Source organism: Pararge aegeria, chromosome 22 (assembly GCF_905163445.1).
Source record: "Pararge aegeria chromosome 22, ilParAegt1.1, whole genome shotgun sequence".
NCBI lineage: Eukaryota > Metazoa > Arthropoda > Insecta > Lepidoptera > Nymphalidae > Pararge > Pararge aegeria.
Window position 1 is genome coordinate 11485924 of NC_053201.1, and position 18741 is coordinate 11504664.

General features: G+C 35.5%; 1 protein-coding gene across 1 annotated transcript in view; it reads left to right on the forward strand.

The window, feature by feature from the left end:
• The window catches only part of LOC120633984, a 30700-nt gene extending 12487 nt beyond the window's left edge, over positions 1-18213 (forward strand). Inside the window, exons 10-21 of the mRNA XM_039904422.1 lie at positions 72-291; positions 647-905; positions 3164-3215; positions 8134-8252; positions 8752-8907; positions 9846-9933; positions 11471-11663; positions 12649-12846; positions 13857-14076; positions 14843-15062; positions 17297-17516; positions 17949-18213. Coding sequence (XP_039760356.1) covers positions 72-291; positions 647-905; positions 3164-3215; positions 8134-8252; positions 8752-8907; positions 9846-9933; positions 11471-11663; positions 12649-12846; positions 13857-14076; positions 14843-15062; positions 17297-17516; positions 17949-18213 — 2210 coding nt within the window. The remainder of the gene's footprint in view (positions 1-71; positions 292-646; positions 906-3163; positions 3216-8133; positions 8253-8751; positions 8908-9845; positions 9934-11470; positions 11664-12648; positions 12847-13856; positions 14077-14842; positions 15063-17296; positions 17517-17948) is intronic.
• Positions 18214-18741: the final 528 nt, after the last annotated feature.

An 18741-nucleotide genomic window follows, 5' to 3' on the forward strand; every position in this document is an offset into this window, starting at 1 on the left:
TGTTAGTCTTCTCAATTATTATGGTCTCCTAGTACTCCCTTTCTATGAATATGATTTTTTTTTTTTAACAGGACATAAGAACTGTATTTTATTCATCACACACGGAGGTCTACTCTCAACAACCGAGACGATGCATTATGGAGTACCCACAATTGGAATACCAGTTTTCGCTGATCAATTTGTAAACGTAGCGAGAGCTGTTAAAAAGGGCTACGCGCAAAAAGTAGATTTATCTTATTCGATGGCTGAAAATATAGAAACAGCAATTCAAGAAATACTCGATAATCCAAAGTAAGTTATAATATGCGACGTTGCTGTGAGATTTATTCGGTTTATTTTATTAAAATATTCATAGGATGTGAAAGCGTAGAATAAAGATACAGAGTATACAGTGTTACAGAGGTTCGGAAAGGAACAATACTATAGAGGCCAGTATGGGTCCTTATCTCGTCAAGAAGACTAGCTTAGATCAAGGCGCTAAACTATTTCATATAGCTCTTCTTTATAGCGTGGTACAAAAGTGTTTAAAATAAATTAAAAACAGTGTAAAATAAATTTAATCCCATAGTTAAACTTAGTAGATATTTATGTAGTTTATAATAATTTGTTGACAGTCGGCAACCTTGTATAACCCTAATATTTTTAGGTACACTACACGGGTAAAGGAGTTGTCTGAAATCTACCACGACAGGCCCGTACCGGCGGCTAAAGAACTAGTGCACTGGGTAGAACATGTTGTGAAGACGAATGGGGCAACACATTTGCGCTCTCCAGCATTCATGGTACCCTGGTACCAAAAGCTATACTTAGATGTTATTTTGGTTTTGCTAGTCACTGTTTTAGTTTTTAAATACGTATTTATATACACAAAGAAAACTTTATTCGAAAAAAGAAAAGAAAAATTCAATTAATTTAATTAAATATTAAAATCAGCTATTATTATTATTGTTAGTTATTTATTAAGCCAACTCATGTAACAAACACTTTAGCAAAATTATTAATAAATAACAAGTGTGTGATTTCTTGTTCATTATTTCTCACTTCTTTTACAATAAAAATTAATATATTAATACATTATAACCTTACTAAAAAAACTCTTATATATTCTTTATAAGTTCGGAATCTCAAATGTCTTTATTCAAGAAGATTCGATTAAATATTTGTTTATGTAGAATAATTAATTTTAATACCACCGAAATAAGACTTATTATAATCCTAACTAATAATTATAAATGCAAAAAAAAAATTGTTTGACTGTTTGTCCTTCCTTCATGCCCTAACTAAACAACTAATGGACTTGTTTTTTGGCATGGAGTTAGTTAAAAGGACGGAAAGTAACATACATTTTTTGTCCTGGAATCAATTTCCCAAAGGTGGTTTATATATTATTTGTATTATTGGAATATAATATACGATATTTATATATTATAGGAATAATCTTATTTATCTTACGAAAAATCGTCTTTCATTGACGTGCTAAGAAAATAACCAATCGATTTTATTTTTAGCATAGTTAAAACGGAGAGTAGCATAGGCTATTTTTTGTCCTTAAAATCTTATTTTTGTTTTATTGCGTGTACAGACTAATAATTTACCGAAGATAACGCGGTTCACAGCTACTGTAATATAAAAGTACCTAATAATGATACATGAGAATAGAAATTGAGAAAATAAACTCTAACTACATTTGGAAGTTGTAGCAAACTGTCATCTCGGGAACGCTAAATTAAATAAGAGTTTCTCGCTTCATAAACTTGAAACTTCCGACAATTCAAGTTGTCATTTTAATTTATAAATGTTCATTTAAGTTACAAACATTACTTAACTTTTCTTTGAAATAGAACGAGTTGTCATCTTGCCATCCGATTGTAAGAAGAACAATTAACTAGAAACTTCTATTTTATTGTTTTTTTTTTTCTTATCTTTGTAAGTTTTTTTAGTGCTACAGTTTTTTCATGTGAATGCTTTTGTTAACTATAACTGTAATTTTGTATATAGGGCAACGGTTGTCTGTATAGAGCGAAACTTTATGAATATAAATTCAATATATTCAAATAGTAAAAAAAATATGACTAAGTACGTCCTATGCTAAATTTTGTTCAAACAAATAGAAGTGTGTGAAAAAACATTCTGAGTCGTCATTATGTCACCATTGTATGTTCATAACCAATTAAGTATGCTTTTTGATTCCCTGCTACAGATGTTATTATTTAAAATATTATCTTAAACTACCTAACTTGTTTATGCGAGTTACGGAAGAATAAAATGTAACAGAATTATTGACATATGAATATTTTTGATGGTTCAGAGATGGCGTTATTGATTCGAAGCGAGTTTCAAAGTTCAACATCACTTATTGATTTAATATGTTTCTACACATAAACCATTCCCTTTAAATATTATGTACATTATTCTACTAGTCAAGCCTTTCATTTTATACCCCTTACATTGAGGGCGTTGTGAAAAGAAAATGTAATTAACCATTTTGTGGTTGCGGCCATCTTGGATTTAAAATTTATCATTGTGTATAGTATTGTAATAGTCAGGCCTTTTCGATAATATCTACCCATATTGAGAGAGAGGTAAAAAAGATGTAATTCACCATCTTGGAACGATTTTCTTCAAAGATTGTTAGCAATCTTAACATAGGATACTACATAATTCACCTTTCGCACAAAAGAAGGCTGCCACACAAACACCTATACACACACACACACACACACACCCACACACACACCCACCCACACACACACCCACCCACACACACACACACACACACACACGAACACACACAAACATACATACACACACACTCACGAACACAAGCACACACACATACATGCAAGTCCGACTACTAACAACCCGTCGTTTTTTCGTTTGGTGTTAAAAAACAAAATCTCTTTTTTCAAGTGGGCCTACCCTAGATTGGCAGATTCAAGCAAAGCCCGCTTTTGGCAACCAACCTTGCATCTACTATTTATACATGAAGTCATAGTAATTTTTTGTATAAGCGTTGCCACAGAATTCAAGATTTAAATTTTTATTTTTGTAACACGATGATAAATTTCAAGCCACGCCACGGGTTCCGCTAAAAGATAATTATAGTATTAGGTTTTTAAAAATGGCGCCATGACGAATAGGTCTATTTGCTCAGCACATCTAGATATTGGAGGTACTACACGTCAAACGTCGAGTAAACGTTAGCAACGGTTCATGTAAGGTAACTTAAACTTTTTACTTAATTTAACATACGCTTACTTTGATTTCATATATTTATCGTTGTTAAATAGTTAAACTGGTCTCAGTTTTCTACACAGTAGTTTTTTATCTTCGAACTGCGATAAAGAAAATAACTTCTAAAAAAAAAATTGTACTAAATAAAAATATTTAATGTGATAGATTTCCGATGTTTAAGCTATTACAATTTTACTGGTGATCTTCTGGCCTAAATAAATTTTTAGCTGAGTCAAACTTCTTAGGCTAGGACGCGTTTGGAACCCTCGTAGCTTTAGTTTTAAGTTTACGATTGTGGTTATCGCCGTCATCTCACTACCGTGTAATTCTCATGTACGCATCGAAAGTGCCACCTTTGGGCCTACTTGAATAAAGATATTTTAGACTTTGACTTTGACAAAGATTATGCCGACGGCTGAACGTGCTCTCAGAGGCATAGATACTCGTACTGTGATTAAATACTCAATTACCTGTAATTTACGGGGCTCGCCTATAATCGGGCCGTTATTAAGTTAGGTATCTACTTATATAGTTTCGGTGATTTCTCTGGCGCAATTATAAGCGCTGTAAGTAAGAAGTCTGGCAGGGGCAATATTGAATTAATAATTTTAGTATTTTCTCTGTTCTGCTTCGGTCGCGGCTAGTTACCACCCTACAGAAAAAAACATGCCGCCAAGATATTTAACGTTCCGGTGCGATGTCGCGTAGTAATCGATTAAATAATAAAATAAATAAATAAATATACTACGTATACACACATTGTCATCTAGCCCCGAAGTAAGCGTAGCTTGTGTTATGGATACTAGGGTAACCGAAGAATATTTTTGATCAACATAACACATCTAACATTTAGAGCAATAAAAAATATATGTGTTATAATAACTAAAACTTGGTTATTGAAGCAATACTTTTTTTGGCGCGTTAGGAAAAAATTATGAGAGTAAATTTTTTCGACGCGCGCTCATCGTCACAAAAACCGACACCCTGAAGTTAGTTACAGGGTTTTACAGTGTACACTTTTAATTGTCAAAGTCTGCTGGCTCATTCCGGTGCTTTAATTAAATATATAAATAAATAAATAAATATACTACGACAATACACACATCGCCATCTAGCCCCAAAGTAAGCGTAGCTTGTGTTATGGGTACTAAGATAGTTGTTGAATATTTTTATAAGTATTTATGTATTATAATACATAAATACGTATAATACATAAATACTTATATGAGTGTCTGGGTGTTCACCCAAACGCTGAAAAACATTCATGCTCATCACAAAAACATTTTCCAGTTGTGGGAATCGAAAGCAGGGTCGCTGCCCACTGCGCCAGTCGGCCGTCGTAATTGATTCAATTGTACACAAATCTCAAATTTTAATATGGAGTGAAACTTGATTTTCCGAATAAGTCTAATAGTATTCCAAATTTAATTATGTTTATTATGTCCATTTCTTTAATATGTAGAATTTTTTTTTGTGACATATTAATAAACTTAATTTAACTAGACAATTTGTTATAATAAAACTTTCAATGTATTAAATACCTTTTTTTCTATTGTAAGTGTTGTTTTTTCTACAAACGTAGAATAAGGCGAAAGATAAAATTTATGAATAATTTTTTTTGTCTTGTTATGCCAAAGAAGTACAAGTTCTAGCGTGTACATCAGAACACACGCGTTTTTTTATGACCTCTGTACCACAGCCGACATACATATGATTCTGTTCGAGTAACCACTTATAATCAATGGAAACTAACCTATCATTAAAAGCGGGGTTACTAAGGCCAAGCTTATAAAACCGGTGAAGTGCGTTTTAAAATTGCATAAGTAGGGTTCCATACCAAGAATTACTATACAACTAAAGATTTTGAACTACGATTTTCGTAGTTAATCTACATTTCTCAAATATAGTTAAACGGGTACAAACCACGATAATATTATGGGATTTGTCGATATTTCGACCCAATTGCGTGAATCGTGGTCACGACGGGCTGCGGAGGTAGGAGATGTAAAATCGGATGACACGTGCAGAATCTGACTACCCGTTTTCGTGTTCTTTTGTTGGTATTTTACGAACTGGTCTACATACTACATATGTTTTAAAATGAGAAGCTGTACGATGCTTTCTTACTTTGCATAATTCTAACAATGGATTCCACACACTTGCTAGTTTAAAACAGTCCTCACGATTGAAGTTTTTGTGCTTCCGAATTTCAATCGCTTCACGAACTAGTCTTGGTACATAGTGACGGTCGGTGGAGAGAACTTTAGGGTCATGTAACTCTATCCAGTGCTGGGTGTCTCCTTGGAGAATATGCTTCGCAATCCCTGACTTCTGTGCTTCATTGTCTCTAACCGTTTTTATATGTTCGTTGATACTTCGACCCAGTTGCACGGGTGTGTAACTGGTTCGAAATATCGACAAATCCCATAATATTATCGTGGTATTATTTCTTACATATAGTTCAACGGGTACATCCGTTGAACTATATGTAAGAAATAATACATAGAATTAAAATCATCTCTTTATTCTTATCTTACAGAGTTCAATCGTAAATCTCCAATTACAGTACAACTCATTATATAATCAAACATCGTAAAAACTAAATTGACTTTATCCTTCTCTTTTTCCGTCTGTACCTGCCTTTTTTTTCTGTCTGTGGATTCCTGTCATTCCATATTCCCACTCGAACTTATACCGATCACAGATAATGTATAATTTTGACCACACAGTTCATTTTTTTATTGAATAGATTCTAAGGCGTTTTGCTGGTATGAGTGGTAGTACCTATTAATATTATTAAGATCGACCAAAAAACCTAAAGAAACACGTTTGTTTTATGGGGAACTACTTGAACATTAATTTATTGTTTTTATTATTTGTTGCCAAATATACATCCAAAGTTAATGTCAAGTCTCGTGCTATTACAGTTCTGAGATTATGTCAAACAGATGGACAAATGGTCAGACGGATGGACGAAGAAACAGACAGTGATGGCTCAGATAATACATGTTATGTTGTCTTTTTTCCAAAAAAATAAAATTACAATAAAAAGGACAGGACGTGCATAAGGGCAACTTATCTCTAAAGATATTTCTTCTAGAAGCCCTCGAATGCGAGAAAAATTGAAGAGTAAAGCTGAGAAGGTACTTACTTATAGAAATGAAATGAAATTCAAATGAAAATTGAAATCATTCCTGATTAAAAGTTATCTTTGTTACCTTTCAGTAGGTACGGGTCAGTAGTTTTGAAAGTAACAAACAAACAGACACAGACAGGTTTGCATTTGAAATTTATCATCCGCAGCCTATTAACGTTCCACTGCTAGGCACAGACCTTTCTTGCAAAGGAAAGACAGTTTTGGAGCATAAGACCACCCCACTGCCCCAATGTGGCTTGGTGGGCTTATCGACTATTCTCACAGTTAAGTTATAATAACCGGGACCGATAGCTTAACGTACTCTCCGAGGCACGGGGATTGCCACCGCCAAATTCCTAACTCCGGGCTAGTTAGTACAGAAAATTCGAACCCAGGACTTAGTGATCCGTAATTGAACCTGCTAACCTCTAGACCAACAAGGCAGTTCAGTTGGTTTTGGTATTATCAATGTTATAACTGATTCGTCCTATACATTGTGCGCTTGGCCTTCTTCTGATTAGGCGATCCGCAAACGTAGTCACTTGTTTAACGACACGGGACACCCTCACATAAATATCATCATTTGACGGCCGATTTGCGCAGTTTGCAGCGACCCTGCTTTCTGAGTCCAAGGCCGTGTGTTCGATTCCCACTACTGGAAAATGTTTGTGTGAGCATGAATGGTCTTCAGTGTCTGGGTGTTTCTATTTATATTCTAAATATTTATGTATTTTATTTATAAAAAATATTCATCAGTCATCTTGGTAGGTACACAAGCTACGCTTAAATTGGGGCTAGATGGCGATGTGTGCATTGTCTTAGTATGCTCCAAAAAAAAAAAAATATCATATTCAAATTTCATTTATTTCAAGTAGGTCTGGTTTATAAGCACTTTTGAAACTTCAAGTCGGTCTGTTTGTAGTGTCTCTACCACCGGTTTGGAAGGCAGATTCCACTGGATATCAATCTATTTCCAGCCCCCTAAAAGGCACGGGCACTTCTCATAATGAGAAGGGTTTAGGCCGTAGTCCACCACACTGGCCAAGTGCGGATTCGCAAATACCACACGCCTTTGAGAACATTATAGAGAACTCTCAGGCATGCAGGTTTGCTCACAGTGTTTTCCTTCACCGAACAGTGATTCTTCTTCTTCTGTTCCTAGGCCTTTTCCGCACTTGGTTGGTCTGGGACCGTCCGTTGTACGTATCACCGAACGGTGATATACAAACATCGAGTGAATCGCATTCTATTCGACCAGAAAAGGCATAAAAAAAACAGATAATATATAAGAGTAGACTACACAAAGCTGTAGAATAGGTATTAATATTATATGACTTACTAGCTGACCCGCGCAACTTCGTCTGCACTAAATCGGTTATTAGAGGTTTTAATATCTTTAAAAAAACTAGAAACGAATTGCAGCGCTACTGTAGAAAGAGTTCTTTGCATGCCCTGCGAAATGTTGCTGTGTTTATAGTCCAGGGTTTTTTACTGCCCATCAGGAGGACCATCTGCTTGGTCCGTCAATGATAACTTAAAAAAAAAAACAGAAAAATCAGTGCATGTAGTCGCTATATCCTGTGTTGTTAGCAAAATGTGTCGACGTTTGCACAATTCCTATAATTATCTTTCGTTTATCATCAAAAATAAACACCCGTATTGTATTTGTATTAACTTTGCATTATAATATGTTATACATATTTTAAGTAATATTTTATATTGTTTATATACTTAAAACCAAAAAAGGCACATTGATGTTATAGATAGTTACAAGAAACATAAGTGGACAAGAAAACACTTATTAACACATTGTTCGAATCCAGTGGCCCGTTGCAGCGAAAAAGTTTCTAAAAGAAGAATTCTATTAGATAGCAGCAAGAAGGTAAATAAACTACAATCAAAACCATACATTGATTAAGACATTACCCTTCCGTAGTGGGTTAAAAAACATTAAGTACGCCTTTTAAAGCAATTCGTGAAGAAAATCCAATCAAACTCAAAACTCTGAAAGTCTTCGAACAGTGATGTTGCCATCGATGGGTGATGGAAGGAGCTCGGTGTGTCTCCACGTGATCAAATCATAAATGAGGAGACCCGTAGATAGATCCGACTTACCGACATAACTTAACAAGTCGGGCACATAGCTCGAAGAACCGATGCAAAAATGACAACCTCGAAACGGTAAACAAAGCGTTTCGTTGTGTACAGCAGCTTCCTGCGTTTCATTTGAGTTCATCTGTCCACCTCATCGAGGGTCTACCCCGACGAGGTGGACAGATTACCTCATGACCGTTGCATATCGGTTGATATATTCATGATAGTTATGTATCACAACTAACAAAAACGGCTAACATAATCATAAAATATAAGTTTTGTTACAGATAATGTGGAATCCGGTGCTGTTTTTACTGACAATACTCACAACGGTTTCCTTTTCAAATGCCTATAGAATTTTAGTTGTAGCACCTACTAACAGTAAAAGCCATGCTATTCTGAGTGAAGGATTAGTCAAACATTTGATCGAAGCTGGCCATGAGGTAAGGCGATACTTTTCAAGTTTTGCGTAACTGCTAATCTTAAAATGTTTAGCGCAGTGTTGGATTGGGGCGAGTGCATAAAAATCTGGTCTTAAATAAACTAAAGGAAACGTATGCCTGATAGATGCTAGATGCCTGAAAGTGTTCCTTGTTGATCGTTCACCCTACCTACTCCCAGAGCTTTTGAAGGTTCTCTGACGGGGTTTGGTTCTCACAGTGGATGGAGTGAAAGTATTCCGACACCCATATTTTGTTGATAGTAATAATTGACGGTCCAAGCCAATGGCCGCCAGATGACAAAGCATTTGTCATCTTGATTTTTTTGTTTTAAAGGTGAATTTTTTTGTAGTGTTCTTAGCTATGTTTGATGAAAATCGGTCCAAAATGGCCGCCACAAAATGGAGGTTTGCATATTTTTACACAACTCCATTAAGTAGAATGATGTACCTACTTAAATAGTGTAGGTACATTATTCTACTGGTCAAATAGAAAGTCGGGAGATTAATAAATTTGATATTTATCTAAGTAGATATATATAAAAGGGAAAGGTGAATGACTGACTGACTGACTGATCTATCAACGCACAGCTCTAACCACTTGACGGATCGGGCTGAAATTTTGCACACAGATAGCTATTACAACGTAGGCATCCGCTAAGCAAGGATTTTAGAAAATTCTTACCCTAAGACGGTTAAATGGGGGATGAAATTTTTTTTAAAATCCTTCATTTGTCATTTTATTTTTCAAGTTACATCCATGAAACTTTGATTCTAGGTTTTCTATTAAAAATAAAGGAAGACGTGTTAAAAAATAATTTAAAATATCAACTCCAAAAGTATCAAATAGGGGACGAAAATTTTAACCAAAACAAAAATCTAACTTAACGTGAGCAAAGTAAAAAAAAAGGGATTTTATTATTCTGATAATATTTGTTACAGATAACTTACATACCCGCCATTCCGCCAGATAAACCTTTGCCAAGAGTCACTGTAATCGATGTTAGTGATATTGTTTCTCCCCACCCAGGTATTTACTTACTAATTATCTATCACTAGTTGTTCCCCGCGGTTTTAAACGCTTAAACAAGGGTAACGCAACTGTTGTATTGGCCATGATCATCTTCATTATGGTCAACCTATTATCGGCCCACTACAGTACATGACTTTCTTCGCAGCATGAGAAAGGTTTAGTCCGTAGTCCACATAGCTAGTAGACGCTCAAACGCTTCAAACGCTCTTAAGAACAATATGGAGAACTCTCAGGCATGCAGATTTCCTTACCATGTATTTCCTTCACCGTTAAATAATAATAATAATTAGATTTATTGCATAATAACACGTAGATAATCAGATGTTACAAATTTAGCTTTTGTTGTTGAAACAGTGTATTACCATTAATTTGGTGTGCAACTTACAATCATATTATATGAAATAAAAACATAAAAGGAAAACATTACAAAAGAAATTACAACTACAATTTGGACGCAAAAATATTTAATTATAATATCGATAGTAAATATTATCTAATGAAATGGAAATAAGCCGTTAAGTCAAAATACAAGTATATTCTAATGAAATTAACAAAGTCATTCTTGAGTAATATCCATTATATTGTTGATAATACATGAATACAAAAATTATCACTTATATATAATACCACAAGAGCTTCAAAATTATCGGGTATTTCCCGATAGGTTCGTTGCAAACAAATGAAGGATTCAAGTTTTTGCTCTCAAAAACTTGACGACTTTATTTGTTTGCAGGGAACCTTGAGGGAAATGCCAGATAATTTTGAAGCTCGTGTGGTATTCGGGGGATTATTTTTCCGTCCCAAATGTCGGCCAATAGAATTGCACCATGAGACGAAATGTACAGTTAACAAATAAGAATTTCATAATGAATAAATATAGCAAAATATATATAGCAACTACCAGAGAAAATTTTCAAAAAATTATCATTATAATACCATGTAGGTTGTACCACGTGACGTCGAATGGTGCAATTCTATTGGTCGATATTTGGGTCGGAAAAATAATCGAGAATAATAATATTAAGTAAAGTCAAAAAATTCATTAAGAAATTACAACTACAATTTGGACGCAAAAATATTTAAATTATAATATCGATAGTAAATATCATCTAATGAAATGAAAATAAGCCGTTAAGTCAAAATACAAGTATATTCTAATGAAACAAATGATAATTTCATTGCTTAAACGCACATAACTTAGAAAAGTTAGAGATGCGTGCTGGAATTCGAACTCGCTCCCCCCCGAAAGTGAAGTCGAAGTCCTACCCACCGGGCTATCTTCCGCTTCTAGCTATATGTATACTGTGGATATATGTACATAGATTTAGTTTTCACTTCTATAAGCAGGTCCCAAAGACTACCCCGCATATTATCATCATGGCATTGTGGACTTTTATTAGATCAACTTCAGACATATATTTATATTACAACCCAGTATTCACGAATGACGAATTAGTAAGCGCATAAGTTAATAACCCACTCCCGTTAAGTCCTAAGTCCTTTTCTTCGCTCTATAAGTAATTTTTTTTTTCAGACGAATTTTTAAACGTAAAAGATTTTATGGACAGAAAGTTTGATCTTGATGTGGCAACCGGTTTTATTCCATACATTTTGGCGTTCAGTGAACAGCTTTTAGACCATCCTAATGTACAGAAATTCATGGCAGACAAAAGTCAACAATTTGATCTCGTTATTGTTGAGTTTTTATTTAATACCATACACGCCGGGTAAGTACGAATTCACCTTGTTTTGCATGAGTCTGACTGGCTAACCATGTATATATGATTGACTTAAAACAAATGAGAATCATCACCATCACCAGCTTATCTAAGGCACGGGTTTCCGCTACGAATAAGGAGGGCTTAATCCATATTCCACCAATCTTGACGGCTGACTGGCGCAGTGGGCAGCGACCCTGCTTTCTGAGTCCAAGGCCGTGAGTTCGATTCCCACAACTGAAAAATATTTATTTGATGAACATGAATGGTTTTCAGTGTCTGGGTGTTTATCTGTATATTATAAGTATTTGTGTATATTATTTATAGAAATATTCATCAGTCATCTTAGTACCCATAACACAAGCTACGCTTACTTTGGGGCGATGTGTGTATTGTCTTAGTATATATATATATATATATATATATAATATATATATATATATATATATAATATATATATATATATTATTGTAAAAAAAAAACTGGCGAATTGCGGAATTATGGACTTCACTTAAGAGAGCGTTATGAAGAACTCTCAGGCATGCAGGTTGTCTCAAGATGCCCCAACCTTCACTTTTAAAGCAAGTGAATTCCGAGAAGTTCAAGTGCGTGCCTCATACTCTGTCATTCTTAAACTGAGGACAAAGCTCTAAACACAAGGGTATATCACTGTTGATAATGAGAATATTGTAAAGATATTCGTCATCATCATCATATCAACAAATAGACTCCCAGTAAACTTCTAGACACAGGGCATCTGTAGGGAGCTCAAATACGGACCCAAACGGCACAATACCATGGTCTTGTGTCGTTTGGGTCCAGCTGCTCCAGAAGGTCCACCAACTAACCCAAACGTTCATCGGTTCTTTGAGCTATGTGCCCCGCCCATTGCCAATTTAGCTTCGCGAATCGTTGTGTGATGCAGGTAGCGTAGATCCTTTACGGGTCTTCTTATTCCTGAATTGATCACCAATAACATATTTTTTCTTTCCAGGTTTTCAGGGTTATATAACTGCCCACTGATCTGGTTTTCGCCAACACACCCTAACTGGATGGTATTTGAACTAATAGACGAGGCTACAAACCCTGCGTATAGCGTGGGTAGACTATCATCGAACGTTCCACCGCTGAATTTCAAAGAACGAGTATTAGAGTTAGGCAACTTTATCATGGAGAAGCTGATACAAATATTGTACGTATACCTCACAACCAACATCCAAACTAATCCATCCAGTATAATTGCGAAAGTATGTTTGTCTATTTGTTTGTTTGTCCTTACTTATCGGCCTTACTAAGCTATCCTTCAACTTTTTTTTCGTAGTTTCTCAAAAAGTCAGAGTAGGATAGGCTACTTTTATTTAAATGTAAACAAGCAGTTTTTACGGTATTTGTAGAAAACCGTTTTAAACCCCGACGAAGAACTTCAGTGTGTTTCATAGTCAGTTTTTTTTGTCCTTTCGTGACGCCTTATCCAAGCAACCCTTTGACTTTTGGCGTAGAGTTAGTTAGAAGGTCGCAGTAACGACGCATACTTTTAATCCAGGAAAAACATTGAATTCCTAAGACTGGTTTACAAGAACACAGAGGGGCACAGCTAGTAATGAAATATCTTAAAATAAAAATAGGTGTAGTTACTGTAAGCGCTGGTAGCCTAGTGGGTAAACTTCAGCCTTCCTTTCAACGAGAAGACCGAGTTCGATACCAAGCACGATTTCTTGGTTGTGTGCGCTTTCATTATCACTTATCTTAACGCTGAAGGAAAGCATCCTGAGAAATTCTAAATGACGGACACTTTACTAAACACTCATTTCCCATTCTGGTCGGTGTATTCCCGGCTATTTTCTAATCTACACTCATGGATACACTCATTTTTGTCATATTTCGGAAGGGCATTAGATGATTTTTATGATTTTTATGATGAGATTAGATGATCCGTAATAACCACCTTCAAGGTAACAGCGTCACCGGTAAGATGAAGCGAGCGCGAAAGCTCGCTATAAGAGTACCAGGGTTCTATGACATTGAGGGAAAAATTTGGCGTATTTATGCCTAATGGAAACCCGTTCCCTGTAGTTTGCGGGTTCATAATGATAATGATCCCTGACTCGTTCGTTTTATTATGAACAGAAAATATGGTAGCGGCGTTCTGTGGTTTTTGCCAGTGTGCAATCGAGGTTATCGACATTCTGTTTTACCTTTCAGCTGGATCTCAAAATCTGATAAGGAGTTGTACGAGAAAAATTTCGTACCGCTGATACGCGAGCGAAGAACTAGCGTGCCGTCTTTAGAGACCCTCGCTTATAACGGATCCCTAGTGTTCAGCAATTACCACCAATCCTTGAGCGTGGGCGTACGTGCTCCACCGAATCACATATCAATCGGAGGGTTTCATATAGACCAGAATGTCAAGCCTTTATCACAGGTAGGAATTTTTTACGAACTCCCTGGCGCAACGGTGAGCGCTGTGAATGTAAGTAGGATGTCCAGTTATTCCTGGTTCAATTTGGGTATGTATAATTTCTCTGGTCTGGTCTGGTTTGGCCGTGACTAAATTAGCGATTTATCTTTAGTTTAAGCATTGTGTGCAATCGAAGGTCGGTTTTGACTGACGATATTGTAACGACAGAGTAAATTGGAATTTATATCCCTTGTTTTAAAGTTAGAACTCTCGCACACTTTTATAACCAGCGCTCTTGGCATAAATATGAGAAACAGTTTTAGTCAATTTGCGACTCTGTAAAAAATAAAAAAGTAGTTTTTTCACGCTTTTTAGTGGACTTACAATCATATCTCAGTTACAATAGCCGAATGTCAACTGCTCCTAACCTTCAACAAATATTGCTTTTTTATTTCTGCCTAGTACCTCTTTTAGGTTTTATGTGCTTATTTTATTTATGCATATAAATAGCACTAGATTACATGGTGAGGGCACGCCTGAGAGTTTTTCATAAAGTTCTCAAAGGGGTGTGAGGTCTACGCACATGGCACAGCATGGACTATAAAGAAAATGATAGTGAGAATTTAGTTTACTTATTTATTACCTTTTTTTAAACCTTCTTAGTTGGTCTAATTGATTTGAATCTGGTTGGTGTATGCCCGACGGTTGTAAAAGGTCTTTAAATCACCCGGAGTTCGAAACTAGTCACCAGTTACCAGGTATACACCAACCAGACCTTTTTTGTAAACAGGATTTGCAAGAACTTATGGACGACGCCACGGACGGTGTGATTTACTTTAGTTTGGGTTCGAATATCAAAAGTAAGCATTTTCCAAGCGAAGTGAAAAGAGACATATTGGAGATGTTTGGTAAACTGAAGCAAACAGTTATATGGAAGTTTGAAGAGGATTTACCTAACCGTCCCAGCAATGTTCACATTTTGAAGTGGGCACCACAGCAAAGTATATTATGTAAGAACATTTTTTTAGCAGTAACACATTAAAGTATATATTATTCAATTGGCGGCGACCGTGATTTCTGAGTTAAAAGCTGCAGGCAGGAGATAAACATGAAGGTTTTTCGGTGTATGGGTTTTTCGATTATCTGTATATTATAATTATTTATCTTATCTTATATCTTTAAACGAGCAATTATTGTATATATATAATTGGAATCTCGGAATCGGCTCCAACGATTTTCATGAAATTAGTATGCAGGGGGTTACGGGGGCGATAAATCGAACTAGCTAGGATTCATTTATATTGGAATCTCGGAATTATTACTAATACTTAGTTTAGCTTCAGAAGCTTGTAGTAAAATAATTATTTAAGATTTTATGGATGCCCCATCCTATAAAATAAGAAAACGTTTTTACTATATTGTTTAGACTTAAGATTTTTGGAAATAAACATTATTTATTATTATTATTTATATTAGACATACGACTATTTTTTTAAGACGACTCATTCGCGGACGAAGTCGCGCGGATCTGCTAGTGTTTATTATATTCATAAATATTCGACAGCTTTCTAAGTACCCATAACACAAGCTACGCTTACTTTATGGCTAGATGGCGATGTTAGTATAAAAAAAACTATCTACTAGCAAAAAATGTATATATATAATAATGTATAATACTTTGCAGGAATGTACCATATTATAGTAATATTGTTTCTTTAAAATATAAATATAACCTAAAATAAACTATTTAAAACTAAATAAAATCTAAAACGTCTTCGAAACCACCGCAGCGAGGCACAGTTCCTAAGATGCTGGCAGCATTGCCTCTTTGGATGGCTAAACTAATTCGTTGGCCAAGGTAACTGCCCGCTCTAGGATCACCGGTAGACTCGATAATTCTTTGAAAAGGGCTCTTGCCTCCGGACCCCACGGTCCCAAAGTCTCTACTCCAAAAGGCACAAAAATGAAGCTGCTATCCAGGTTTTCATATTTACGCCTCTTGGCCTGCTCGGCATTGGAAGCAGCCGCACCTACCATTGACGAGGTGGCCTGGATGTGTGATGCAGCTAGGGTATCAACACAAGTTGCCTTCCAAGCCCACAGAAGTGACCTTCCAAGCCTCCAAGTTATGAGCGTCATACCATCAGGTCTCTTGCCATCGCTCAGCGCCAAACCAATAGGTTCTATTACAGCTGGTACGTTAGCGGTAGCAAGAGGTAGCATGTGTAATATATAATAATTATGGAAAAGCAGACGACATTAATTTTAAAAAATAATGCAAAGTGTCTTTGTCATATCAGCTAGAGATATTAAGTCCCTTCAATTAAATCAAATACGCACCGTTACATAGCAATATAGCTTACGTATTAATATTAATAATTACAAAGTATACAAGTATACGCCTTATTTTTATTTTATGCAGTTGAATATTTATCAAAGTAAATAATTATTTATTACGTAACACAACGGACGATCAATTCGCATCGTTTTCCTAATTGTATTGTGCCAGCGCTGTTTTTGTTGATGCCACGTCGAACCTGGAACTTCCACTTAAAACCACAGCGATTTCCACTGCCTCAAGGAAGTCGTCCAAAGTAGATCTGTTACTCCTACAGTGACTTTAATAGACCAATTAAGTAGTCAAGAATATTTTTGCGATAGTATTATCAAGGACGACTCGATGTGTGATCGTCAGCTAAGATCACCCAGCTGAGTATATCATAGTATTATGTGGAGTAAAGCTCACTCGAAATAAAACTTCAAAGCATAGCGATAATATCATCCATACAGCTATCACTTATGCACTTGCGTTGGGACCAAGCTTAATACACATTAATTAGTATTCTAAGGTAAGCAATGATCTATATCATTGTAATAAATACGTAAAAACATATTTATTAGTGGATAGCAACTGTATATACTTCTATCTATATATATAAAAGGAAGTTGTGTTAGATAAACAATTTATAACTCAAGAACGGCTGGACCAATTTTAATGATATTTGATTTTTTGGATTTCTCTTAGTCCGGAACGAATAGTAAGTATTAAAATATAACATTCATCAAAAAAAACAAGATCCGCGGTACGAAGTTCGCCGGGACAGCTAGTCCTCTAGTCTTTCAGGTCTTTAAAGTAGTAAGTATATATAACACATGGTAGCTGCGTCACCAGTTCCTTACTCTTAGCTGGCACGCCCCGCGTGTCTTGATATCAACGATCGCTCAAGATATTGTTTTGTTGCAGCATATAAGAACTGCATTATATTTATCACCCATGGAGGTCTTCTATCAACCACAGAATCAATACATTTCGGCGTACCTGTCATAGGAGTACCAGCTTTTTATGACCAGTTCTTAAACGTTGAAAGGGCCGTTAAAATGGGCTACGGGAGGAAAGTGGATCTATCTTATAAAATTGCAACAGGTTTGGATTTAGCGATCCAAGAAGTACTTGACGAACCCAAGTAAGTACCAATATTAGAATTTATTAGTTTAGTGTGCAATATTTGTATTTAAGTATGATTTTTTATTGTCGCACTAACCCGGTCCTTATAACAACTACTTTCGCCAAAGGTTGTCTGAGAGAGATCGCTTTAGCGATAAGACCGCCTTAGCACACCTAACCTAGTTTTTGTTATTTTATTTACTGTGTTTCTCTTTGTATATTGTTTTTGTGTGTGCAATAAAGTATTTTATAATATTAATAATGTTGTATTTTGGTACATAGGATACGTTAGGTTATGTTTGTTTATGCATTTAATTTAAGATTACAAATATAGAAATATATATATTTCTTTAAATGGGCACAATAAGATTAACATTATTTTCAAAAGAAATAGTATTTAGTGTATCAAATTTCATTTTTTAATTCCTCGTTTTTATTTTTGTTATTTTAGGTATACCGCTAAAGTACATGAATTATCAGAAATCTACCATGACAGACCAGTTCCTCCAGGAAAAGATGTAGTCTATTGGGTAGAGCACGTCATAAAAACGCGAGGAGCCCCGCATTTACGCTCGCCTGCATTTCTGACGCCCTGGTACCAAAAGTTATATCTAGATTTTGCCTTAGTGCTGTTAATCCTGGTTTTAGTGCTAAAATTTGCGTTTCGACATAAATTTAAAAAAAACGACCTTTGTAACGAAAGAAATCAAAAATAAATGAATACAATAAAACTTAAATTAGTTATTTCTAAACCTTTGTATGAAACCTTTCAGCAGAACGGAATACAATTGTCACCACCCCTCCTCTTGCCGAAAGTGCCATACGATACCCTCGTATGTCACTTTAGAAATATGGAATTAATTAGGAATAAGTATACTAAGGGAATATTACGGAGAGTACACTGCAGCGCCCTCTATAAACACCCCCGTTACGAGAGGACCTTAGTCCAACAATGGACTGCTATAGATATATTGATATTTATTGATGACGATGGTGTTAGAAACCATTCAACTGTTAAATTAAAAAGGTGCAAAAAAACAAATCAGTTTGTGGAAAAAGATAATAATACAGGTCTCATTACAAAATCTCTACTAACTTTAATCTCATATATATATTTTATATCTCTCTTCAACAACTGACAGGATTGAAGATAGTCTTTCGTACAGGAATCCGTAGGTTTTGATGTTTTGTCAGGTAGGCTATTACCCTTCCTGTTAGCAAACCAAACTGCATCAGCAGGGCTG